Source organism: Bufo bufo, chromosome 6, assembly GCF_905171765.1.
Source record: "Bufo bufo chromosome 6, aBufBuf1.1, whole genome shotgun sequence".
NCBI lineage: Eukaryota > Metazoa > Chordata > Amphibia > Anura > Bufonidae > Bufo > Bufo bufo.
In genome coordinates, this window is record NC_053394.1 from 161,978,983 (window position 1) to 162,005,935 (window position 26,953).

General features: G+C 47.6%; 1 protein-coding gene across 1 annotated transcript; it reads right to left on the reverse strand.

The window, feature by feature from the left end:
• Window positions 1–9,478: 9,478 nt before the first annotated feature.
• Window positions 9,479–25,760, reverse strand: LOC121003078 (glutathione S-transferase P 1-like). Its single transcript, XM_040434649.1, has 7 exons — window positions 25,636–25,760; window positions 22,623–22,658; window positions 21,934–22,040; window positions 10,890–10,977; window positions 10,455–10,558; window positions 10,274–10,381; window positions 9,479–9,671 (listed from the first exon to the last, which is right to left on the reverse strand). Coding segments are annotated over exons 1-7 (633 nt in total). The 5' UTR covers window positions 25,637–25,760; the 3' UTR covers window positions 9,479–9,482.
• Between the last annotated feature and the right edge of the window lie 1,193 nt (window positions 25,761–26,953).

The window sequence follows — 26,953 nt, forward strand, 5'->3', positions numbered from 1 at the left end:
ATGTGCCCCCTCACAGTAGTTATGGCCAGATATGTGCCCCCTCAGTAGTTATGCCCTCTCACAGTAGTTATGCCAAATTATGTGCCCCTTCAGTAGTTATGGCAAGATATGAGCCTCTCAGAGTAGTTATGCCCACGTATGCCCCCTTAACAGTAGATATGCCAAATGTGCCCCATCAGAGTAGTTATGCCCATGTGCACCCTTCAATATAGTTATGCTCACATGTGCCCCCCTCAGAGTAGTTATGCCAAGATATATGCCCCCTTCACAGTAGATATGCCAAGATGTGTTTCATAATAGTAGTTATGCCCAGATGTGCTCCCTCAGAGTAGTTATGCCAAGATATGTGCCCCCTTCACAGTAGATATGCCAAGATGTGCCACCTCAGAGTAGTTATGCCCAAATATTCCCCCTCAGAGTAGTTATGCCCAGTGGTGCACCCTTCATAGTAGTTATGCCAACATGTGCCCACTTTACAGGAGGTAAAAAAAATCTAACAGTAAATACTCACCTGGTGCCTTCGATGATCACAGCTCAGCTGCAGGCGCTCCCCAGCAGGATACTATCACACATTGCACTTGCTGTGTAGGAGCAGGGGCACAGAGGGTGATTCCTCTGCTTCTTCTACACAGCCAGTAGCGAGATGTGTAATACCTCAGAGTGGCATTACCACTTCTGCACCCCGCTACTATCTCCTATGGTTACCTAATGTCATTCTGTGTATTTATTGCAGGACCATCACACTGTGCATATCTATTTCTTAAAACTGTTTATGTTATCATGTAATGTGGCTGGTTTAACAGCAGGTGGCAGCAAACACGGCAGAGCTACAGTTAGGTAGAATGGAGGTTTCCATTCCATTCTAACTAGGGGCATAGCTAAAGCCTCATGGGCCCTGGTGTAAGAGTTAAGCTTGCTATCCTACTTTTCTATCCTCCTCCTCACCTTGTCTTACAACTACAAAGCCTACGTAATTTAGAAAACCCCCATTAAAAATGACTTTGTTGAATTTGCTGCGGAGCGACAGATGCAAAACTGCACGACGGGTTAATTCACCATTTTTGCCAGTAATGGCGCATCATCTTCTTGTACAGTCAGAGCGGGGAAAACAGGGAACGCCCCAATCTACAGCGGGAAGCTACAGCCCTGCCCACAGGGAACAACATCTCAGTGCAGGGAAAGAAAGTGGAGACTCCTCACCTAAAGCCCCTCCTCCTTCACCAGTTGGCATTGCTCGTCGAGGAAACAAGATGGCGCGTCATCTGAAGCCTGACAGGAGCAACATCTGTTACAGCAATAAACTGCCAGGATCACACGGTACCGTGGTAGAAATAGCGGTGTGGAAGTTGGTGAGGAGATTGGCAAAGGAGTTGCCCGCATTCCCCATGCCGGATGGCACGATGGAGGCGGCAGGAGGAGAGGCCCATGTGAAGGCCTAAACCCGATGGTGCCCCCGGATGTGATGGCCCATGCACAAGACAAGTGGGAGTATAAGCTAGCTATCGCGGACTGGGCCATCCGCGTATGGGATCGACCTCAGCCCCGAGATCCTCTCCTGGAGCGTAGAACAGGCTCAGTGGTTTGGTTCTCAGTCCAGCGAGGCAGCAGCTTCCTCATGGATGAAAGAACCGAGCAGGAGCTCTTTGTGGGACGTCGCTCCGTGAAGCGCCATTACCTGCCTCAGGCAGAGCACAGTTTGTATAAGGGAAACAGAGTGGAATACACCCATATGGTAGGCCACCAGGGGCCCTTTGCCGTAGCTGTCGTCCTTCTGGAGAAGCCCCCCGTCACAATGACAGCACCGGAGACATGGCGAGACGAGCCAACTACAGTGGGGAGATTGCGCTGTCTGCAGGGATCGGCAGGTGGTGTGCTGCGCTTCTGCGAGAGGCCGGAGCCACTCATTCCAGGACTACCTGTGCCACCTATGTGTTTAATAGGCTGTGTGTCGACCTCCACCTTTTCCTTTAGCCCAAAAATCATCTACTAGTCGCCCTGGAAAATGGCCCCGGCGTGGGAAAGAGCTATGCAGGACCCCTTACTACATGAGCTGGAGTATCTACCCACTCTCATACAGCCAGAGGTACTGGATCCACTTTACCTGGCAGGAGAGGCCGGACCTTCCAAGCAGAAAGTTACAGCGGCGATGAGAAGCACAACCACCCGGACACTACCAAAATCCCACAGTAGGTGTCATCAAATCACCACTATTGTGGCACGCCTCACTTACCAAAGGCAGTACAAACCTCTTATCAGCTTCAGTAGTAGCAGTAGCAGTGAGGAGGATCTGAGGTCCTTCTGTAACATCCCAGAGTTATGTTACGAAACTCTTTTACCCCGCTACAACCTGTTAAGTGTATCTGCATTGTCACCCTGTGTAATTTAACATCACATCCTCAATAATGTGCATTATACTTTGCTGTAATGTTTCCATGTTCACCAGCAGGTGGCAGCAATGTGTTACCAGGGACTTAGCAACAGTTTAGTATTTCTAGACTGGAATGGTACATTGCAGTTTAGCTCCCCCCTCTGTGAGGAGGTGTGGAATGTTCCCACATCCTGCCTCATGGGTGGAGAAGGAAGTTAGAGTTAGTGTGCCAGCCACCCCTGCTAGGGGAAGGCTGTGCTTGTAGGAGCTCCCAGTTCTAGGGATCCAAGCCAGTCTCTTGTCTCAGCTGAGACAAAAGATCATCATTCCCAGTCTGAGCTCTTCAGCCTCAGCTGGTGACAAGCAAGCAGCCACCTCCAGAACTCCAGGAAGAAGCATGCCCTGTGAGCACAACTGTGAGTAACGTCCAGAGACCAGGAGAAGCTAAATTCCTCCTCAGCTAGTGAGTCCCCAATACAGCAGAAGACAGATAGCGCAGAAGATATAGATTCCTGCCATATTACAGAGCCACAAGCAGACAACTTATCCTGCAAGAGAGCTCCAGGCACATGATAGAAGCAGAAGATAGATTCCTGCCATACATTGCCAATACCTGCTGGGACCAAAGACTATTGCAGTATCTCATGTGGATTAATGCTGCATCCAGTAAAGACCAGTTTGAATTATATTCCAAGTCTGGATCTCAATTATTGCTACCAAAACCCTCAATTACTCCTACTAGCAACACTCATTTTATTGCAAGTGAGCCAGGATCCAGGAGTCCAGCCGTACCAAGGTAGGAGACACCGTTGACACTATTACTATACCCACTACTATACAGAGACATTACACCACTCTGGCATTCCTAACCTGGTACGTGAGTTACAACACCTTAAAGGGCCCTGTGTTAGTACCCTGCGCACGCTGCAATTGGCGTCACGAACAAACTATTGACTTGTATACCCATACCTGGACCCACTGCATAGTTTGGCGTCCGCATAACCGTACCACGCCCCGGCTCATTGCACTTCCTCTGAAGAGCCTCTTTACTATTTATCAGCTTTAAAAATCAGGACTAATGGGAGCCACTTCTTGGACTCGACCTGACGGGTGAGGAAAGGTTGGCTGTGTATTTGTTGCCCTTTTTTATTCTTCACCCAGATGGCCATGTTAGTCAGGACTCCCCACAACTGTCAGCTACCTCCAAGTTGCACCTAACAGCGCCAAAATCCCCCCCCCCCCCTTTCTCAGGTTGATTGGGGACCCCCTTTGCCAAAAGGGTTCTCATGACCTATGCTATTCTTATACCCATGTGGATTACAAATGACATTGTTGCCTCATTTGGATTACAAATATTCCGTTACTACCACATTTCGATTACAAATAATAATGTTACGTTATTTCCTATGAATTACAAAGGACTCTGTTGTACTTCAGGTTCCAGTTTGATGCAATGGCTCTTCAAGCACTGAAGAAGAGACTCTAAAGTGAAGTTATTTCACTATTTTATTGCACTCTTGGATTGCCTTATCTATTTGCACCATGTTTTGCACTAACCATTTTTACAGGTTCACAACGTTCAAGTATATTGCCATTTGTGTGTATTCTCTTTCAGGTGCCGCAATGTGATATTATGCACTTTTGAAGGGACTCTGCACTTTATATAGTTAGCCAGATAGCTAGCATCTTACTCTTGCTCATATTGACTGCCTCTGAGGACGTCTGGTACATCACAAGCAAGTCTTACATTGTCCTTACTCATATGGACTGGCTCTGAGGACGTTAAATACTAATGGTTCTTATGTTACCTTGTGTTAGCTAGATAGCCTAGGTATTAGGGTCCATTCACACATCCGCAAATGGGTCCACATCCGTTCTGCAGTTTTGCGGAATGGATGCGGACAGCACACAGTGTGATCTTCGGGTCCGCAAAAGATAGAACATGTCCTATTCTTGTCCGCAGGGTCGGGACCAGTTCTAGAGCAGTCTATCTTAACCCCTGGTGGGGGAAGGAAGAAAAGGCTGGACACGTCGCCGTTGGACGTGTCCATGCCCAGCAAGCCAGCCAAGCACCTTCCGCTCTGCTGGATGTGGAGGCACAGCTTGGAGCCTCTGAAGCCAGAAGGAGTTTTCCATGGCCAAACCTAGAGTCATACTATAAGAGAGAAGTTGCAGCATCCTGCAGAATCAAAGATTCTATTTAAGCTTGTCAGCACAGCAGAGCCAGAGAGCAACAGATGTAGCAGAGACGAGTTTGCCTGCCAGAGTTAATGCTAACGCCTGCTGGGAACCAAGATAAAGTCTGTAAACCGTTTGGAGAGACATTTATGCAGAGTAAAGCTGTTTTCCAACTTCATCTCAAGGTCTGGACTCAATTTATTTCTACACCCCCTTCATCAACAACCACCCTTTTCTTGCTTCAGAGCCAACGCCTAGGGTCCAGAGTATCCAGGTAGGAGCACTGTGGCACATGCACAAGACATTAAGGGACAGTATAGGCTACCCTACACCACTCTGTGTGACCCAATTGTGACTGGGGGAATGCCAACAGCTGAGATGAATGGGGGAGCGGACAGCTCCCTGCTTCACCATTAGAATCACCTGAGAGCAGGGCATACCTCGGCCGTTCCGGGACCGCAGGACTGTCCTGCTGGATCCGGGACAGTTGGTAGTTGTGTGTGTTATGAACACATAGCAACCGGACTGAATCCTGACCCGTTTATTTGATTTGGTCTGTGCAGATTTATCATACATCATTTCTGCGTTGCGTGAGAATTGCAGCATGTTCTATATTGTGCATTTTACACAGCTCTGGCTCCACAGAAGTGAAAGGAGCTTGTGTGGAAACCAGAAGGTATCCAGATGCAATGCGTTATACGCTGATGGTTGCTGGAGATGTACATTGTTACTCTTCAGTTTTATTCATGTGTGAAAAACGCATGCAATCCAGATAAAATCCGGACAGAAGAAATAGAAACACTAAGGGCAATCGCAGACAAAACTGATTGAACTTGTGTACAAAACCATCAGTTTTTCCCTGAACAGATCCTGAAACAATCCATATCGCTCGTGAGACCTAAAGGGTTTGTTTTTTGCAGGATGAGTTATATTTTTTGTTAATGGCACTTTTCAATCCCTTCACGACATCAGCTGTACATGTACAGTGAATGTCGGGTCTTTAATGATGGCGCCAACTCTGGAGCACCTCTGGACACCCATGGCTAATGTCCGCGATCAGTGGTAATGCCAACCGCAGACATTTAACCCCTCAGATGCAGTGGTCAAACGTTCTATTCATGTAATGAGCCGGAGTCTGTACTAGGCTTCCAGGCTCATTATTTGTATATTACAGTTCAGGCCAGCAGGTGGCAGCACTGAACTGTAATGTAAGTGATTTTTTAATAGAATAATGGGGGCAAATTCCACTATTGCATAAATTGATTGAAAGTAGTCCACTTGGAGGCCTAGCAAAAAGTAAAAAATGTTTTTTAAAAATATAAATTATAAATATAAATCACCTCTTTACAAAAAAAAAAAAAAAAAAACACATCATGGGCATCACCGTGTGCAAAAACACCTGTACTATTAAAATGTATTAAAAATTATCCCATAAAGTGAATGGCATAACGAAAAAATAAAAATGGGTGATTTGTTTCTTTCAGCACTTTACCTCCCCAAAAAATTGAATAAAAAGTCATATACACCACAAAATGGTATTTTCAAAACATGAGTCTAGGGAACAATCAGTGAAGTCGGTAATATGGCGGCACTTGGATTTATGTTCATAAAATCCGACCTTCTGGTGACACTGCAGGACGGCTGGTGTGAGAAAGCAGAGCACAGAGCCCTATGTAAAGTCTGCCGGTCTCAGCACTGTGAAGCTGTATATTTCAGCTGAGATAACTGCTCCGCTGTGTCCCTGTGCTTCAGAAAGGAGGTTACCTTATCATGTACTCGGAGGCTGAAGGGTAGGAGTAAGGAGCAGATGCACTGCTGTGGGGGAGAAGCGTCATTAGAAAACACTTCAGCCCAGTGGCGTTGCTAAGGCTGGTGTCACCCGGTGCGGTAGAAAATGGTGTCACCCCCCCAGGATGAGTCACGTAGGGGACGTCCTTCAAGCTCCGCCGCGGTGCCGCTGACACCCCTTACGTCCTTCACTGAGCCTGCCGACTGACCCAAGCGGTAATGCGGGGGGGAGGGTTTGGATAGTAAACAGACCGCTGATGTGGGAGGGGGGGGCTAAGCAGACAGATTGCCAACAGGAAGGGGGGTTGGGGGTGCTAGCAGGCAGATCGACAACTGGGGGGGGGGGCGGATTAAAATTTTTGAGAACAGATTCCCTACTACGGCGGGCGCGTGGCGTCGGGACACGTACACCATATATATCCAACACACATACATATAAATACACCATATACATGGTACACATACATAAATACACTATACTATACAGCAGCACATACCTCTCACATCCAGGGCCTCCCAGGTGACGTCTCCTCCGATGTAGATCTTCTCTGTCATCATCTTCTCCTTTTGGTCCAGACACTTCTTTCAGCCACGTCTCATCTCTGCAGTGTGTGAAACACGGACATCTTAGTGTCCTCACTTTTCTATCATCATCCCCCAACCTGGAGTCCCCACAGTGTTATCCTGCGGCTCGCTGTGCTCCCCAATTCCCCCAAAAACTATCCTGAAGAAATAATAGTGCCCCCATAGTAATTGTGCTCCTCATAGTCCCACCCATAGTAATTCCCTTCTAGAGTTCCATAATTATAATACTGCCCCCTACACTGCCCCACATTAAGTAATATTCCCCCCCACACTGCCCCACATTAAAGGGGTTCTGCACTTTTTTTAAACTGATGATCTATCCTCTGGATAGATCATGAGCATCTGATCAGCGAGGGTCCGACACAGACATAATGGAGGGCAGTGTGGGGGGCAAATTACTTAATGTGAGGCAGTGTGGGGGGGCATATTACTTAAAGGGATTCTGCACTTTGTTTTAACTGATGATCTATCCTCTGGATAGATCATGAGCATCTGATCAGCGGGGGTCCCGGGCGTCGGACCCTCGCTGATCAGATGCTCATGATCTATCCAGAGGATAGATAATCAGTTAAAACAAAGTGCAGAATCCCTTTAAGTAATATGCCCCCCCACACTGCCTCACATTAAGTAATTTGCCCCCCACACTGCCCTCCATTATGTAATTTGCCCCCCCACTAAGTAATTTGCCCCCCCCCACTAAGTAATTTGCCCCCACACTGCCCTCCATTATGTAGTTTGCCCCCCCCCCCACTAAGTAATTTGCCCCCACACTGCCCTCCATTATGTAGTTTGCCCCCCCCCCCACTAAGTAATTTGCCCCCACACTGCCCTCCATTATGTAGTTTGCTGCATTTCCAGGAAATGCACTTTAATGCTCCATGAGTCATAGAGCATTAAAGTGCATTTCCACCTTCTGTTCAAGCTTTAACCTGGCTGGACCTGGAGGCCAAACCCCCCCTCCCCCTCTAAATTTAATAAATACTATAATGGGGTATTAAATGAAATAATCTAAATATAAAGTCAATATGCACTCTCTGCGCTACTTACCACACCTCCTCCTCCTTCAGGCGCGGCAGTGGCAGGTCTGGCTGGCTGTGTGAGTGAGTCACTGCTGTCACGTGACTCACCACCCAATCCATTAGCTCCAGACTCGAGTCCTAGGCCTGCTGGCTGCTCCTGCAGTGCATCCGCCGCGGCGCCACTCACCAGGCAGTCACACCCCCTTCACCACGTGACGGCCGGGCAGACGTGCTTGCGAGAAGTAAGGAGAACTCCGGCGGGTGACACCCCATCAGACTGGTGTCACCCGGTGCGGCCCGCACCCCCCGCACCCCCCTCGCAACGCCACTGCTTCAGCCTCTGCGTACGGGATGAGGAAACTCCTTTCTGAAGCGGAGCAGTTAGCCCCTTTCACACGAGAGAGTTTTCCGCGCGGGTGCAATGAGGTGAACGCATTGCACCCGCACTGAATCCGGACCCATTCATTTTGATGGGGCTGTGCATATGAGCCATGATTTTCACGGATCACTTGTGCGTTGCGTGAAAATCGCAGCATGCTCTATATTGTGCATTTTTCACACAACGCAGGCCCCATAGAAGTGAATAGGGCTGCGTGAAAATCACAAGCAAGTGCGGATACCGTGTGATTTTCATGCATGGTTGCTAGGAGACGATCGGGACCCGATCTTTATTATTTTCCCTTATACCATGGTTCCCACTACATCCTATGCAATATTAAATGGTGGCATTAGAAAGTACAACTTTTCCTGCAAAGATCAAGCCCTCATATGCTATGTGAACTGTAAAATAAAGTTAAGGCTCTGGAAAAGCAGGCAAATCGGGAAGGAGAATTGTTCCATAAGATTGTAAACAAGTATTGTGAAACTGAAAAAAAAAAAAATTTGCTGGGTGGAAAGGAAAGAAATGCCATTCCAAAAAGTTTTTTTTTTTTTTTCTCATTTTTATGCACTATATTGTTTGGTAAAAATTGTCCGTTCCGTTTTTTGTGGACTGTATGTAGAACCACTTCGATGGGTCTGCAAAGAAAACAGAAGTTACTCTATGTACATTCCGGATCTGAAAATGCCAGTACTACATTTATCACATACTGTGAATGGCATAACAGCAAAAAAACAAAAACCCAATTTTTTTTTTTCACTCCAGCTCTCCCCCCCAAAAAATGTATAAGTGATAAAAGTCACACACTGGTATCACTAAAAAGTACAGATCGCCCGCAAAAAATGAGCCTTCATATAGCTCAAAAGTGTTTGACACCCGATCTAGATCCATTCAGGGAAAATTAAAATAAAAAAAACATACCACCACCTTTCAAAATATTTTATTTTTCAACAATCCAGGAGAAACCAGTAATAACTATTCACAGCTTATATCTAGTAACAACCTACAGTTACATGGATTGTAAAACTATCAGAGGTGCCAATAAAATTCTCTTTAGGACACATGAGGGAGAGTGGCAGTAGGCACATCTACGTACATTACTAGAGTCTGACTTTACGGTTTTATTGTCGTCTGGATTCATAACCTTTTCCACTTTCCTCAATGCTCACTGCTTGCCATTGCCATTGATTGGTCTCTTCTTGTGGGCATCACTGGAGAGATATGCTTCAAGCTTGGGACGGCTACTAATGCGTTTGACATAGGCACAGAGGAGTGGGAAGCCTGAAAGGCAGTCTGGTGCCAGAACAAGATGGTTGTGCAGAAGATCCACCAGGTTGTAATCGGCAAAGGAAATCTACAAAGCAATAGGGAAATAATGCAGTTAGATATCACAACTTTAGGAGTCAACGACTTAATGGGTATTCCGGCCCAACCAGTTGCTCCGTTTATTTCAGTATGGAGAACATAATACAAGTACTGAGCAGATTTACTGTCAGCTGGACTATTAAACAATGAATGGCCCTGATAAGTTGAGGAGGCATTTCTCCATCTCTAACATATATGGCAAAATGTCTCCTCCTCACTTGTACTATGGATTTATACAAAGTAGTTTATAATCCAAGGTACACGTCAATGCGTTTCCATGGTAACAGACTACAAACAATAATCCTGCTGTCAGTTTTCCATGTGTCCCTTACTTTTCTTGCAGGCTAACAGCAGCCAGTGTCAGTGACACAGAATTACATTTTATTTTTATATAGAAATCTTTAATGTATGCAAATATCTGCATGAGGGAAAAAACAAAAAAACCACAATAATCTATATATTCTCCAAACACAGAATAGGGCTGCCATAGATGTGCATGGAGTTTTTTTTTTTTCTTTTTTAAATCAATTTCCAGATCAATGGCCTGTCAATTAAATAGTCCTAGTATAACTAAAGCAAATCAATACTCACATGAGCTCCTACCACAAACCCCTTCCCCTCATTATTAGAGGCAAGCAGACGTTCAAAGTGACCAAGGTCAGTGGGCAGAGCCTTAACGTAATCATCTTTTCCATTCTCCTAAACAAAAAAGGAAACATGAATCTTCTGAAGAGGAAGACATTTCTCTGTCAGACTTCTGGGTGTCACTCACATAGTTCTGATAGATCATCTTCAAATACTTAAGCCGAAGATCCTCCACTCCGTCATTAACCATGTCTATGAGGCTTGCCTCACGAGGATTTTTCCCATACAGATCTACAACCCAATCATAGTTCAGAATTAGTAAATATATGCAGAGGGATCCACAAGCTCAATACATGAAAGAATAAAAGAAGCTCCGACACCCGAGTTGCTCCTGATCCCCCAGTCGTGTGGATTAAAACATCTGGCAACGGGGTGGGGGAAACAGCCAATAGCAGGCCATGACAGGGACTAGCCTCCCTAGAGTCACCAGGAGATGCAGCTGTGCGGGGATCAGGAGCGGCGCAGGTGCTGGGGAGGTGGGCAAGTATAATCTATATGAGGGGCCTGGGCATGGGGGGGGGGCATATGTTAGACTTTGTATAACCCCTTTAAGTTGTAATACCATGATTCCTGGCAAGAAGGCGCAACATGGCATTGGACTGATACAGAGCGAAGTCTCCATCTTTAAATCCTGGAAGTTGGCCATACACCTACAAGGAGAAAATAAGACAAGGAACTGTAAGATAGACAGCACTGAATGTGTTAACTACAGCAAATTTCCTGGCATCGATGGGATCTGATTGATGCAGAAGACAACAAAAAAAACCTGTGTAAAGAGTACTGGTCAGGTCCCCACATCCACAGTGATGAAAGCGCTCCTTCCATGCATACAATCAATAGGGATGAACGTAGGGAAAATAGAGGAAACATGGGTACTGGAAGTGGAGCATCTAGGGCAGGGGACAGGAACCTTCAGCACGCCAGCTGTTGTGAAACTACAACTTCCAGCATGCTCCAATCATTTCTATGAGTTCTGAGAAGAGTAGAGGAAGCATGCATGCTGGGAGTTGTAGTTCCACAACGCTGGAGTCTCCCTACTCCTGGTTTATAGTATAAGGACAGGAAGGAACACAGGAGAGGTGAGAATTGATGACCAAACCTAATGATAAGCAGGGTGTTCTAGTGGTGATAAATAAGGGCCTTAGACTGAGAACATAATATATTTATTAACATTTAAAATTTTTTACATAAAATTACTCAAATATTAACCACATTCTGGAACAGCCTTTCAGAGATGGCAGCTGCCGAGCGGGTGGCCTGCTGTCAGTGACAGCAGGACACCCCAGAGAGCAGGCAGGGACCATTCCTGTAGGTCCCTGCCTTCTAGATCACTGTATACACAGCACTCAACGAGTCCTGTCCAGGCCCGGTGGTGATGTGACCCCCAGGGGAGTGCAGGAGCAGACGGGTCTTCCACAGATCACGATCAGCCCTGCACTGAGGCCATGACGAACTTGGTCTATAGGGCAGGCAAATACCCGGTGGAACACCTTACCTTCCTTATGGTGGGGGTGATCAATGCATGGAACCAGTTTGTGGTGGTGAGAGGGGACAAAACAAGACGCAGTATGGTCCCTAGTTTTGCCCCTATGGAGAAACCCTAAACTCCCAGAATTGGCTTCTCTCTCAGACTGAGTTCTGGCTGCAGAGGGGGATTAAATACCTCACCCAATTGTATGATGAGGGGGTTTTTAAGACTCAGCTCTACAGGCCGAATATAATATACCACGCTCATCCCTCTTTAGGTTTTTCCAACTGAGGCATGTATGCGAGTCTCAATTTGGGGTGGGCCCTTTGCGGCTGGAATATGGGGAGATAGAGAAAATTGCCAGGCGAGTAGAACATGGTAAAATGGTCTCTGCCTTCTATGGGACACCAATATCCTATCAACCTTCGCCTATAACTAAAGCTTTCGTCAAATGGAAAGAGGATATCACGAATTTAGACCTGCGGCAGGAGAGGGAATTAGCCTCTACATGGAGATCGGTGATTTGTGCGCGGGATCAGCCGATTCAGGCTAAGTGGATACACAGTATATTTGACTCCTGTGCGTCTAGCTCGCATATACAAACTCCGATATCTGTACCAGATGTGGCATTGGCAAGGGAACGTTAATGCACATGATTTGGGAATGTCCAGTTATTGCAGACTTTTGGGAAGACGCACACAGATCTCAATTCCAGACTGGGTCTCCCGGCAGTTATATCCCCAGAAGTTAGTCTACTGGGCCTTGTCAACGACATTATTCCTACCAAATACACTACAATCCTTTATAGGTTACTATTCTATGCTAGGAAGTCCATCCTGCTAAATTGGAAGCCTCCAAAGAGTCCCTCCTTATCCCACTGGACTCCACTCATCAATGCAACTTTACCCATGTACAAATTGACCTTTGAAGCTAGGGGTACACCAGACAGGTTTGAAAAGATTTGGGGCCTCTGGTTGAGTGCCAACTCTGTATCGGAATAACTCAGACACAACTCTGGTGTCTGCAGGTTGCTGCCCGAGTGAATGCGGTGTGAATGTCTGAGTCTTCGATAGCGACCAATTATATCCAGGACCACGAGTTAAAAGGTGAAATGTACTGTTTCAACATCTTAAAGGGACACTGACAGGCCCAATTAGCATATTTAGGCATATATATGTCAGTACAGGTCTTATAAAAAGTCTATTAAAATCATCTAAGTATCCCCCCTGTCCACCTTATAAATACCGAAATATTAAGTTTTATAACCTGCTTGTCCGGTCACAAATCTGCCCAAGGGGCGGCGTTTCATCTGAAAATGCGCCCAGCCAGCCGCTCCCAACTGCCGTCTAAAGCCCCGCCCAGCTCATCAATATTCACTTCGCTGGGCGGCGGATTGGGGGGAAATGAGATTACACTTACCAGTAATCTGTTTTCTTTGAGCCTATGACAGCACCTGGCTAATTCCCTTGGCAAAAAAGGAGTATTATTATATAAAAAAAAAGTATAGATAGCTCTTAGTTCTTGGAAAAGGACCGGAGATGGAGAGGGTGGTCCCTCTTTTAAAGCGGTTCCTGTTTCCTGTCCTGAGTAGTAGAGGAGGCGGTCTCTCCATGGGTGCTGTCATAGGCGAGGGGGAAAATTCCATGTTAGAAAATCTAGATGCCGATCCCTCCCTTCTGAGCCCTGGCGTATCCCCAAATAACAGTTTACGACCACAATTAGGGTGTTACTGTATTCAGGAGAAAGGGTAGCAAATTGTGGGGGGGATATTCTCCTGTTATCGTTTGTGAAAAAGTTTGGGCCTAAAGCACCATTTTCTTGTAAAATAAAAAGTAATTTTTCATTTTCACACCCAAGTTTTAAAAATTCTATGAAACAACCGTTGAGCAGAGTGCTTGCTACACCCCTTAAAAATCCCTTGGGCGGTGTGGTTTACAAAATGTGGTCACTTTGGGGTTTCTTTTTTTGACTGTGGGGGAACCTCAGGGTCCCTTTAAATGCAACATGGTGCCCCAAAGACCATTCCACCAAAATCTGCCCTCCAAAAACCATATGGCGCTCCTTACCTTTTGGGCACACGACAGGGCACAGAAGGTGTTATACGTCCACATATGGGGCGTTTCTGCAAACTGCAGAATCAGAGTAAGGGCTCGTTTACACGACTGTTGCCCCTCAGTCGCCGTATTGCGGCCCGCATTTGCAGATCCGCAATACACGGGCACCGCTGTGTGCATTCCGCATCACAGATGTAAACCCATTTACTTCAATGGGTCTGCAAATCTGGAGATACGGAACGGAATCACTACGGAGTGCTTCCGTGGAGTTCTGTTCCGTACTTCCATTGTGCAAAAAGATAGAACTTGGATGGGTCTGGATTCATCCTAGCAGCCATACGGAGGTTGCACGTGCATTGGGGACCACAAATTGCGGTCCCCAATGCACAGAACGGCCATGTGAATGAGCCCCAATAAATATTTAGGTTTGTTTTGTTAACTAGAGATGAGCAAATTTCAACTTATGAAATTCTATGACAGAATGCATAACGCAATGCTTTGAGGCATTCTGTTATTCATTCCGTCATAATAGAAGTTTATGGGCTGCATAGACTTCTATTATGATGGCATGAATACCGGAATGCCTCTAAAGGCATTCCATCATAGAATTACACTATGGTCCATGGGAACGGAATCCATAACGCAAGTCACCTTTTACCAAACAAAATCTGCAAAACCTATTTTGCTTTAAATTCCAATGGAATACCTAAAGGGTTAACATTTCTAAAACCAGTTTTGAATAGTTTGAGGGGTGTAGTTCTAAAATGGGGTCATTTATGGGTCGTTTCTATTATGCAAGCCCCCACAAAGTGACTTCAGAACTGAACCTTAAAAAAGTTACTTTGGAAATATTCCTAAAAAAAAAAGTTAAAAAAAAATTGCTTCTAAAATTCTAAACCTTCTAATGTCCTAAAAAGAATAAACTTACATTAGCAAAATGATGCACACATAAAAGTAGACATATGGGGAAGGTTAATTAATGAATATTTTATGAGGCATCACTATTAGAGTTGAGTGAACACCTGGATGTTCGGGTTCGAGAAGTTCGGCCGAACTTCCCGGAAATGTTCGGCACTAAAAAGGCTGTAAAACAGCCCAGGAAAGGGCTAGAGGGCTGCAAAATGTAGGTAAATCCCCTGCAAACAAATGTGGATAGGGAAATTAATTAAAATAAAAATTAACCAATATCAATTGGAGAGAGGTCCCATAGCAGAGAATCAGGCTTCATGTCACCCACCACTGGAACAGGCCACTGTCACACATTTAGGCCCCGGCACCCAGACAGAGGAGAGGTTCATTCAACTTTGGGTTGCCCCACAATATAATGGTAAAATTAAAAAAGAGGATTGAATGAGGAAGTGCCCTGGAGTACAAGAATATATGGTTAAGGGGAGGTAGTTATAAATGTCTAATCTGCACAAGGGATGGACAGGTCCTGTGGGATCCATGCCTGGTTCATTTTTATGAACATCAGCTTGTCCACATTGGCTGTGGACAGGCGGCTGCGTTTGTCTGTAATGACGCCCCCTGCCGTGATGAATACACGTTCAGACAAAACGCTGGCCGCCGGGCAGGCCAGCACCTCCAAGGCATAAAAGGCTAGCTCTGGCCACGTGGACAATTTGGAGACCCAGAAGTTGAATGGGGCCGAACCATCAGTCAGTACGTGGAGGGGTGTGCACACGTACTGTTCCACCATGTTAGTGAAATGTTGCCTCCTGCTAACACGTTCCGTATCAGGTGGTGGTGCAGTTATCTGTGGCGTGGTGACAAAACTTTTCCACATCTCTGCCATGCTAACCCTGCCCTCAGAGGAGCTGGCCGTGACACAGCTGCGTTGGCGACCTCTTGCACCTCCTCTGCCTTCGCCTTGGGCTTTCACTTGTTCCCCTGTGACATTTGGGAATGCTCTCAGTAGCGCGTCTACCAACGTGCGCTTGTACTCGCGCATCTTCCTATCACGCTCCAGTGCAGGAAGTAAGGTGGGCACATTGTCTTTGTACCGTGGATCCAGCAGGGTGGCAACCCAGTAGTCCGCACACGTTAAAATGTGGGCAACTCTGCTGTCGTTGCGCAGGCACTGCAGCATGTAGTCGCTCATGTGTGCCAGGCTGCCCAGAGGTAAGGACAAGCTGTCCTCTGTGGGAGGCGTATCGTCATCATCCTGCGTTTCCCCCCAGCCATGCACCAGTGATGGGCCCGAACTGCGTTGGGCTCCACCCCGCTGTGAACATGCTTCATCCTCGAGTAGTGGGCCCTGTCTGACCACATTTGTACCCGGCCTCTGCTGTTGCAAAAAACCTCCCTCTGAGTCACTTTTAAGAGACTGGCCTGAAAGTGCTAAAAATGACCCCTCTTCCTCCTCCTCCTGGGCCACCTCCTCTTCCATCATCGCCCTAAGTGTTTTCTCAAGGAGTCATAGAAGTGGTATTGTAACGCTGATAATGGCGTCATCGCCACTGGCCATGTTGGTGGAGTACTCAAAACAGCGCACACAGGTCTCACATGGAGGCCCAGTCATTGGTGGTGAAGTGGTGCTGTTCCGCAGTGCGACTGACTCGTGCGTGCTGCAGCTGAAACTCCACTATGGCCTGCTGCTGCTCGCACAGTCTGTCCAGCATGTGCAAGGTGGAGTTCCACCTGGTGGGCACGTCTCATATGAGGTGGTGAGCGGGAAGGCCAAAGTTACGATGTAGCGCAGACAGGCGAGCAGCAGCAGGATGTGAACGCCAGAAGCGCGCACAGACGGCCCGCACTTTATGCAGCAGCTCTGACATGTCGAGGTAGTTGTGAATGAACTTCTGCACCACCAAATTCAGCACATGTGCCAGGCAAGGGATGTGCGTCAAACCGGCTAGTCCTAGAGCTGCGACGAGTTTTTGCCCATTATCGCACACCACCAGGCCGGGCTTGAGGCTCACCGGCAGCAACCACTCATCGGTCTGTTGTTCTATACCCCGCCACAACTCCTACGTGGTGTGGGGCCTGTCCCCCAAACATATGAGTTTCAGAACGGCCTGCTGACGTTTACCCCGGGCTGTGCTGAAGTTGGTGGTGAAGGTGTGTGGCTGACTGGATGAGCAGGTGGAAGAAGAGGAGGAAGCCAAGTATTAGGCCACAGGAGGCAAAGAATGTTGCCCTGCGATCCTTGGCAGCAGAAGGACGGGCGCCAAACTGCTCTCCGCATGGGGCCCAGCCGCCACTACATTTACCCAGTGTGCAGTTGGGGAGATATAGCGTCCCTGGCCGTGCTTACTGGTCCACGTATCTGTGGTTAGGTGGACCTTGCCACAGATGGCGTTGCGCAGTGCACACTTGATTTTATCGGATACTTGGTTGTGCAGGGAAGGCACGGCTCTCTTGGAGAAGTAGTGGCGGCTGGGAACAACATACTGTGGGACAGCAAGCGACATGAGCTGTTTGAAGCTGTCTGTGTCCACCAGCCTGAATGACAGCATTTCATAGGCCAGTAGTTTAGAAATGCTGGCATTCAGGGCCAGGGATCGAGGGTGGCTAGGTGGGAATTTACACTTTCTCTCAAATGTTTGTGAGATGGAGCGCTGAACGCTGCCGTGCGACATGGTGGAGATGCTTGGTGACGGAGGTGGTGGTGTTGGTGGTACATCCTCTGTTTGCTGGGCGGCAGGTGCCAACGTTCCTCCAGAGGCGGAGGAAGAGGCTGAGGCAGCAGAAGAGGTAGCAGGGGGAGCCTGAGTGAGTTCCTGGTTTTTAAGGTGTTTACTCCACTGCAGTTCATGCTTTGCATGCAGGTGCCTGGTCATGCAGGTTGTGCTAAGGTTCAGAACGTTAATGCCTTGCTTCAGGCTCTGATGGCACAGCGTGCAAACCACTCGGGTCTTGTTGTCAGCACATTGTTTGAAGAACTGCCACACCAGGGAACTCCTTGAAGCTGCCTTTGGGGTGCTCGTCCCTGGTGACGGTGGCCAGTAGCACCTGATATGAGTCCTGTAGCCGGAGATGAGTCAAGCGGAAAGGAGCCCAGCACCGCCCCGCGTCCTCCGAATCTCCTCCTTGCCAGCTGACGTAGTAGAGCTGGAGCGCCGAAATCTCGCGATGCGTGAGCTAGCGCATGCGTAGTTCGTTCCCTGTGCTGATGCCAGCACAGGGAATGAACATGATGCCGACACTGCGCATGCGCTAGCTCGCGCATCGCGAGATTTCGGCGCTCCAGCTCTATTACGTCAGCTGGCAAGGAGGAGATTCGGAGGACGTGGGGCGGTGCTGGGCTCCTTTCCGCTTGACTCATCTCCGGCTACAGGACTCATATCAGGTAATTTGCATATCACTCAAAACTGTTTTTTAACACAACAAAAGCACGGAGAGCTATGGGACCTGGGTACTGCAGATGAGCTAGTGGCCATCTAGCAGCCCATGTCCCCAGCTCTATGCGCAAAATCATGGTGACAGGTTCGCTTTAAAGCAGAGATTCAAATTTAGATTTTCGTTAACTTTTGGATTTTTAATTATATATATATATATATATATATATATATATATATATATATATATATATATATATATATATATATATATATATATATATATAGTAAAAAAAACAGACTCAAATTTACCATTAACATAAAATACAATGTGTCATGAGAAAATCTCAGAATGGCCTGGATAAGGGTACTTTAACACTAGCGTTCTTCTTGTCCGGCATAGACTTCCGCCCTAGGGGCTCTATACCGGAAAAGAACTGATCAGTTTTATCCCCATGCATTCTGAATGGAGTGTAATCCATTCAGTATGCATCAGGATGTCTTCAGTTCAGTAGTTATGACTGATCAGGCAAAAGAGAAAACCGCAGCATGCTACGGTTTTATCTCCGGCAAAAAAACTGAATACTTGCCTGAATGCCGGATCCGTCCTTCCGGTCTGCGCAGACTGAAAAAAAAAAAAAAGGTGAAAAAAAAATGACGGATCCGTTTTGCCAGATGACACCGGAAAGACGGACCCGGCTTTTCAATGCATTTTTTCGACTGATCAGGCATTTTATAAGACTGATCAGGATCCTGATCAGTCTTACTAATAATGCAATCAGTTGGCATACGTTTTGCCTGAATCGGCAGGCAGTTTTGGCGACGGAACTGCTTGCCGGATCTCTCTGCCGCAAGTGTGAAAGTACCCCAAGTAAGTGTTCCAAAGTTATAACCACATGTCAGATTTGCAAAATTAGACCTGGTCAGGAAGGAGGGTAAATAGCCTGGTCTGGAAGTGGTTAAGATTTTTATCCAGTTCAAGACACAGCCAGCCAATTTTCCCCTTCCTGACAGCTTATTTTTGCAAATCCGACGTGTCACTTATACAAGCCATTCTGATGTTGTTTCTTGTGACACATTGTACTTCATGTTGGTGGTAAATGTGAATAGATATGTAAAATGGCGAATTTTGGAAAAATTTGCCATTTTCTAAATTTTAATTCCTCTGCTTATAAGACAGATGGTATTTTATGAATGTCAATATAATAATTTTAGGACAGTCGAAGTCTTAGCATTTTAGAAGCAATTTCACAAAATTTTCAAGAAACTTTCCATTTTTTCCTGTGGCACAGCAAGGGTAACAGCAAAACAAACTACAATATCACTCCGATCCTGCAGTTTACAGAATTTACAGCCCATCCGTGGCTCTTTATGAGATACCCCATTTTAATGACCCCAATATGCTGGCAGCGCCACTACTACATAACCTATAAAGGCTCCTATTTTGGGGAACATCTGGGGGTCACTTCATTTTAAGAATAAAATGTATATCACCACCCGTAGGTGTACAACACACTTCAGACAAAATCTTACTCCTCCATAGTTTTTCATAATTTTTTTTAGCTGTCACAGGTACATGCATTTTGTGCACTACATGCTGACTATGTGCACGTCAGGATAAAGGGCAGCGTGGTGCTAGCCGGCTGGAGACCACGGAGCGGTGAGTAATAGCAAGCGCGTCACTCATGCTCCATGGTCACATTGTCCAAATAAATCCTTGATGCAAAAAATTTGCTAAGGATTTTTTGCATACAGTAACTCAATTGATTTGAGTAATTTTTCCTCAGTCCTGTGCGTCTCATTAAACCTGTGTTGATTTGAGTAATCGTTTCAGCCTTACATCACTCCATAACCACAATCGTTGTAACCATACATAACCTGGTTTACATTGCTGGGGCATGTACCGTATCTGCATCCAGAGGACAAGTCTTTTCATCCCCTTCTGGGGTTTCCCTCACCACCTGGGAATGAGTGAGAGCTTCAGGGGTCTCAGCTTCTACCTTATAATCACGACCTGCAGGGGGCAATGTTTCTACCGCACACACATCTTTACCATGAGCATCCTGCATGGCAGTATTATACTCCCAAGGTACTACTGACTTACAGGGAATATTTCCTAGATCTCTCTGGCTCATTGCTAGGCAGTTCATTAGTGACTGCGGCCACATCCATTGTGCACACACCTCACTGACTTGCACCATCCGGGAACTCAGGCGCGTCTCCTTGGGTTATACTCACACCAGGATGATCCTCCATTTTCAGCAACACACTAGTTCTTTACTCAGCAGTCTGAGGTGTCAGTACTCAAGATACTTGCAGATTCATAGGGTTCAGCATGACACCTCACACAAGGCTGGGTTAGACTCCCCATACAACAATCCACGCTCTGTTCAGCATTAACCCCTGCTGCACAGTTACTTTACCTCCAAGGAGGTCACCCCCTGGTCCATCACTGGTTCTGTACACCCTTCCAGCATACAGTCACCACACATCAAGTTTGCAGACTTGACCCTCATGCCACCTGTAGGTACAGTAGACTCCTGGTTGCCACTAGCTGTTATGGTGACATCCTTGTCATCAACCATGAACTCTAGGAGCACACATGAGCAGTCCCCTCATCTGAATTAAAGGCATTCTGTCACCGCTAGTGAGCGTATACAACTGCTCATATGGCACTGTAGGTCTCCTTGAGGGCATTCTAACCAGAACTGTATAGGCAATCTAAATTTATTTGTGCCCCTCAAAAAACGATTTCATAAATATGGCAATGAGCTTGAAAAAGAGTCCAAGGGGCGGAACTTATCGCTCAGAGCCCGGCCGCACCCATTCTTAGAGAGCCCTGCTCCTTCCCTCATCTGCTATTCTTGATGTGCGGACATGACCCTGCCGCAGCAGTAAAAAAATCTTGCGCATCATCTAGTGCGTGTGCCTGTGCGCGCTGAATAACTCAGTAACTGATTTGTGCAGTTGTGTAAGGAGCGATCTGTATTTTATTGCATTTTTTTGTGGGATGAGAACAAAAACAAAAAAAACAAGTCATTGTGACTTTTTTACCCCATCTGTCAGTTTGCCATACAGTATAAAATATTTTTATATTTTAATAGTACAGGTAGTTTCACACGCAGCTATACCTAGGATGTGCATTTTTTCCAGTCTCCCCCCCCCCCCCCCCCATCTTGGGAAGGGGGGGCGCGATTTTGAATTTTTTAAACTTTATGGTCCCCCCCAACAATCAGATACTGATGACATTTGAGCTTACCATTACATGTAGATACTGGAACAGACCCCAGAAAACAGTACTCCCAAGCTCAGCACCCTCACCCCAAATGTCTTATGCTGCATTTCTATATGGACCAGTAGCTGAAACAGGTGAGTTTTCCTTTGTACTGGTCAGTTTTCGGGGCTGAACGGACCCCTTCAGATTTCAATCAATATCTATTCTCTTACATATTGTGTGGGACCTGGGTGACTTTGGTTTTATAGCAGCAGGGGGTGTGTGGGAAGGGGGGGGGGGGGGTTGCGGTGTCCCCTCTTAAACTCCATCAGCACCCCAGATAGCATTTAAACTCCCCCCACACCAAAAATAAAGGCCTAATAGGGGATCTGAACCTGCGCTCCTCTAATCACTCATTCTGTTACTGTAAATCTGACAGGCAGTCTATTAGGGTGAGAGGAAACACTGAATGCAGCAGTATACCAGAGCTGGCATCCACAAGTGATGGCGCGGGCACAGACCCCGATCCCACGCCATCACCTGATCTACACTTTACCATTATACTTTGCCCATGAGGGGTTTCATCTTACCGCAGCTTTCTTCAGATCCCCCTTCTGCCAGTCATCAGACGTTACGACTTCCTCCTTCCATTGAGCTCCCTGGTCAGCCATGAGCATTCGCATAGCTTCACAACGACCTGACAAGGAAATCAAAGAGAAATAACTCACCCCAAACCCCTGCAGACCACAATGCAGTTCTCCCCCAAACGTTACAGAAATGAAAATCCAGTCATCTTCTATTATAGCCTCTTCCTTACAGCAGCCCGATATTCTGACTAGGGCCAAGCTGCAGTACCAGACAGACACACGCGTTTGGATGTCGCTCTGAGGAATTCTGCCCCTTTTACACCAGCGGATGCCGCGCGGGTAATCTGCTGCGTGGAAGACCGCCAAGCCCCGCTCCGGACAGCAGAGACACGGAGCAGTAACATGATTGATAATGCTCCGTGTCTGACCTTTTTACTACAGAATCACGGTGACAACTTTATCTTACCGTGATTCTGTAGTAAAAAGATCAGAGGGGCACGGAGCATTATCAATCATGTTACTGCTCCGTGTCTGCTGTCCAGTGCGGGGCTTGGCGGTCTTTCACACAGCGGATTACCCACGCGGCATCCGCTCGTGAGAAACAGCCCTTGTAGGTGCAGCTGACCGTAGTAGACCATCAATGTAAAAATGCTTTAAATGGTTTGGTTCTAAGAAAGAAAACCTCTACTTACCTCTGACATTAAAATAAATGATGGTGTATTCAGGCACTAAAGAGCGAGAAGAGAGACAGGCGGTATTAATTGGTGGTAATGCTACATGACTTCTGTATATGCCGGTTGTTACAAGTTATCCCTAAGGGGTCATGCACACAGCCGGTGTAGTTTTTGTGGACCGCAAAACACCGATACCGGCCGTGTGTGTTCTGCATTTTGCAAAACGCAACATCCAGCCCATAATATAATCTGTCTGTTTTATGGTCAAGGATAGGACATGTTCTATCTTTTTAGGATGCCACACGGTGCGCTGTCTGCATCTTCTGTGGCCCCATTGAAGTGAATGGGTCCGCAAAAAATGCTGATCAGATGTAGGAGTTCTGCTCATTTTGGAGGGCTCCAACGTGTACAGAGCAGAGCTGTGGAGTCGGAGGCCAAAGTTCTGACATCTCCTAAACTCCTGTAATATGTAATGCACTATGCAGTTAACTGGAAAACACAATCACACTTATGCCTCATGCACACGACCATGCCTTTTTTTGCGGTCTGCAAAACGCAGATCCGCAAAAAATGGAAGCCGCCCGTGTGTCTTCCGCAACTTGCAAAACAGGGGGCCCATTGTAAAAATGCCTATTCTTGTCCGCAAAACGGACAAAAATAGGACATGCTATATTTTTTTTGCGCGGCCTCGAAACTGAGATACGGATGCGGACAGCACATTGAGTGCTGTCTGCATCTTTTGCGGCCCCATTGAAGTGAATGGGTCCGCACCCGAGCCACAAAAACTGCGGCTCGGATGCGGACCCGAAAAACGGTCGTGTGCATGAGGCCTTAAAGAGGACCTTTCATCAGAATCAAGTATGTAAACTGAATATACAGACGTGTAGAGCGGCGCCCAGGGATCCCCCTGCACTTACTGTTATCCCCGGGCGCCGCTCTGTTCTCCGGTTATAGCCTCCGGTATAGTCATAGTTAGGCTCCACCCACTTGAGCCTGCCGGCGTCTCTTTCTCCTATGCTGTAGCGCTGGCCAATCGCAGCGCTCAGCTCATAGCCTGGCTAAGAGCTGAGCGCTGCGATTGGCCAGCACTACAGCATAGGAGAAAGAGACGCCGGCAGGCTCAAGTGGGTGGAGCCTAACTATGACTATACCGGAGGCTATAACCGGAGAACGGAGCGGCGTCCGGGGATAACAGTAAGTGCAGGGGGATCCCTGGGCGCCGCTCTACACTTCTGTATATTCAGTTTACATACTTGATTCTGATGAAAGGTCCTCTTTAAATTGTAAGAAACCTATGAATTTGTCCTCAGAAAATGGTAGAAAAGCTCTATATGCATGTCCTGGAAATGCAGAGAATCGCACAAGTCTAAATGGGAATAAAAGAAACATGCAAAAAGTGGAGCCGCTATAGTCGGTGGTGGCTGTCTGGGAATAAATACCTCACCACAGGTCCTGCCATTCGGCCTCCACTATAGAAAGATTCCTACTTACCTACTCCCCGCCGCTCCAGTCCTGTGCGCCAGCTCCTGCGTGTCCATCTTCCGGTCCACGACTTGTATACTTCCTCTCCGGCACGGACATGATCATCTGCTCCACTGCAGCCAATGACTGGTTTTTTGTAGTGATGTGTTACAGTGCATTATGCCGCCAGAAGGATACGACAGGCAAGCTATTAGGCCGTGCCTCTGGCAGGACCTAATAGGGCTTATACACAGGGCAGAACTGGTGGCCTTCCTTGTAGGCCCAGCTACTTGCACAGACATCGGCAGCCCTCACTCTCGTACGTGGCAGTGCCGATGGCTGACTGAGGGAGTCCCCTTCCTCTGAAACCACTTAGACGCTGTGGTCGCTATTGACTGTGGCATCTAAAGGGTTAAACAGCCAGGATCAGCGCTTCCACCATTCGGGCGGGATTCCGCTCTTTACTGTCCAGGAGACCCATGCAGCACTTACATCTTAATGACCGCTGTAAAAAGGCGTATCAGCGGTAAGGCAGTTTCCTAATGTTTTTTGCACCCTTGCCAGTTCTGAGATGGCAGCTTTCACTGGGTTTAACTTTTTCCCATAATAAAACATATGACTTTCATAAGCAAGTCTGGCAGTTGTCTAAAGTTAACCACTTCACTGCCAAAGCGCAGATACTGCAAGAAGCAGGTGTGTAGGAGAAGCAGCCAAAATGGAGAACCCCCATTGTGAGTAAGAGATCCATGGAGAACAGCGTGCGGTGATTTGCCAGAAGCTCCATTATGCTGTCCGCATCCGCTGCTCCGTTCCGTGGTCCGCAAAAAAATAAAAATATAACCTGTCCTATTCTTATCCGTTTTGCAGACAAGAATAGGAAGTTATATTAATGGCTGTCCGTGCAATTCGACAAATTGTGGAACGCACAGACGCCATCCGTGTTTTGCGGACCGCACAACGGCATGTAACCTAAGGAAGCACCACATAAAACTGCAAATAAAGCCGTCATATAGCCCCAGCCATTGGCCTAGCAGGGCTGAGTGAGCGCAGGGGTCTCATACTACACAGCCATATGGTGGATATATTCTCCCGAGGAAGCATTTTCCCTCCTATGGTTCCCATTGTGAATGGCAGGGCACAGTAGCACTGACAGGTCTATAGGCACAGCCCCCTCTGGACTGCCCCACCATGACACATGCCTGGAGCACAGCGCCCCCTCTAGGTTACATCTGTGTAATGGAGGGCTGGGATCCCAGCACAAGTGGCTGCTATAGGCGTCACACCCACTTAAAGGGGAACTCCTGCAGTGGTAAAACAAACTCCAGGAGCTGATGCCGGTGACCACTGTATACACAGCTCATCCTGTACAGCAATGCAAAGTCACCCATGGAAAACGGGACGCAGAAAACTACAGCACTTATCCTTAGTTTCTAGTCCATAAAAGTGTAGGGAGTCTACAGCAGACATCTTCCACTACAGATTCCACTTCCCTCTGATAAGCCGTAAACACCCAGACTCCGCGATAAGAGCCCGCGCCCTATCGTGCAATGCAAGCGCTGAGGCGTCTTACTGTTGTCTTGCGGTGAAATCCTCAGGCACAGGAGTCACAGCCGGAGAACTGCAGCCAGGTGAGGCGGAGGCTTTATAGGCGGCGGAGGGGGCGGAGCTGAAGGCGGAGGCAGACTGCGCCTGCGCGGCGTCTCCTGTCAGTCACGGCGGCAGCCTCAGGCTCGGCTCCTCTCACTGCAGGAGGGCAACCAGGCTGTGCTGCCCAACTAGTAAGAGCAAGCCAGGGCGGGGCAGTGGTCTGTGACCCCCAGCAGCCGCTGTAGCGTTACATTACCCTACCTCGTGAGATTTCCCTACCCTCTGATTTCCTGTCGCATCGCAGATGTATGGAAGCGTGTCTTAGTTTTTACTATCTGCGCATGCGCAAAAGGCCAGTCTAGGGAAAATCTCACTGCCGAGTTCAGCAGCACACTGGGACACTGCGCATGCGTCGGGGAGCCGAGGTAGGGGAAAATTACGGCCCAGTGCGCAAGCGCCGAGGGTAGTATAAATATCCATTTCAAAAGCGCTTTTAACCCTTTGCAGGAGCAATTGTCATATTGGTTCTTGAGTGATTGTTCTCTTATATATAGGTTCTATTATATAGGGGGTCTGTCTGTGCAGTATATGGGGGGGTCTGTCTGCGCAGTATATGGGGGGTCTGTCTGCGCAGTATATGGGGGGGTCTGTCTGCGCAGTATATGGGGGGGTCTGTCTGCGCAGTATATGGGGGGTCTGTCTGCGCAGTATATGGGGGGGTCTGTCTGCGCAGTATATGGGGGGGTCTGTCTGCGCAGTATATGGGGGGGGGGTCTGTCTGCGCAGTATATGGGGGGGGGGTCTGTCTGCGCAATATATGGGGGGGTCTGTCTGCGCAGTATATGGGGGGGTCTGTCTGCGCAGTATATGGGGGGGTCTGTCTGCGCAGTATATGGGGGGGTCTGTCTGCGCAGTATATGGGGGGGGTCTGTCTGCGCAGTATATGGGGGGGTCTGTCTGCGCAGTATATGGGGGGGTCTGTCTGCGCAGTATATTGGGGGGTCTGTCTGCGCAGTATATGGGGGGTCTGTCTGCGCAGTATATGGGGGGGTCTGTCTGCGCAGTATATGGGGGGGTCTGTCTGCGCAATATATGGGGGGGGTCTGTCTGCGCAGTATATGGGGGGGTCTGTCTGCGCAGTATATGGGGGGGGTCTGTCTGCGCAGTATATGGGGGGGTCTGTCTGCGCAGTATATGGGGGGGTCTGTCTGCGCAGTATATGGGGGGGGTCTGTCTGGGCAGTATATGGGGGGGGTCTGTCTGTGCAGTATATGGGGGGGTTTGCAAAGTATATGGGGGGT

Bases quoted from the DNA above. Each gene is read 5' to 3' on its own strand.
- LOC121003078 (XM_040434649.1), bottom strand. The intron at 22,041-22,622 runs GTAAGTAGAGGT...TTTCCTTGTCAG, and splicing joins CATTTATTTTAATGTCAGAG to GTCGTTGTGAAGCTATGCGA. The intron at 10,559-10,889 runs GTATTACAACTT...ATTGGGTTGTAG, and splicing joins CCTTCTTGCCAGGAATCATG to ATCTGTATGGGAAAAATCCT.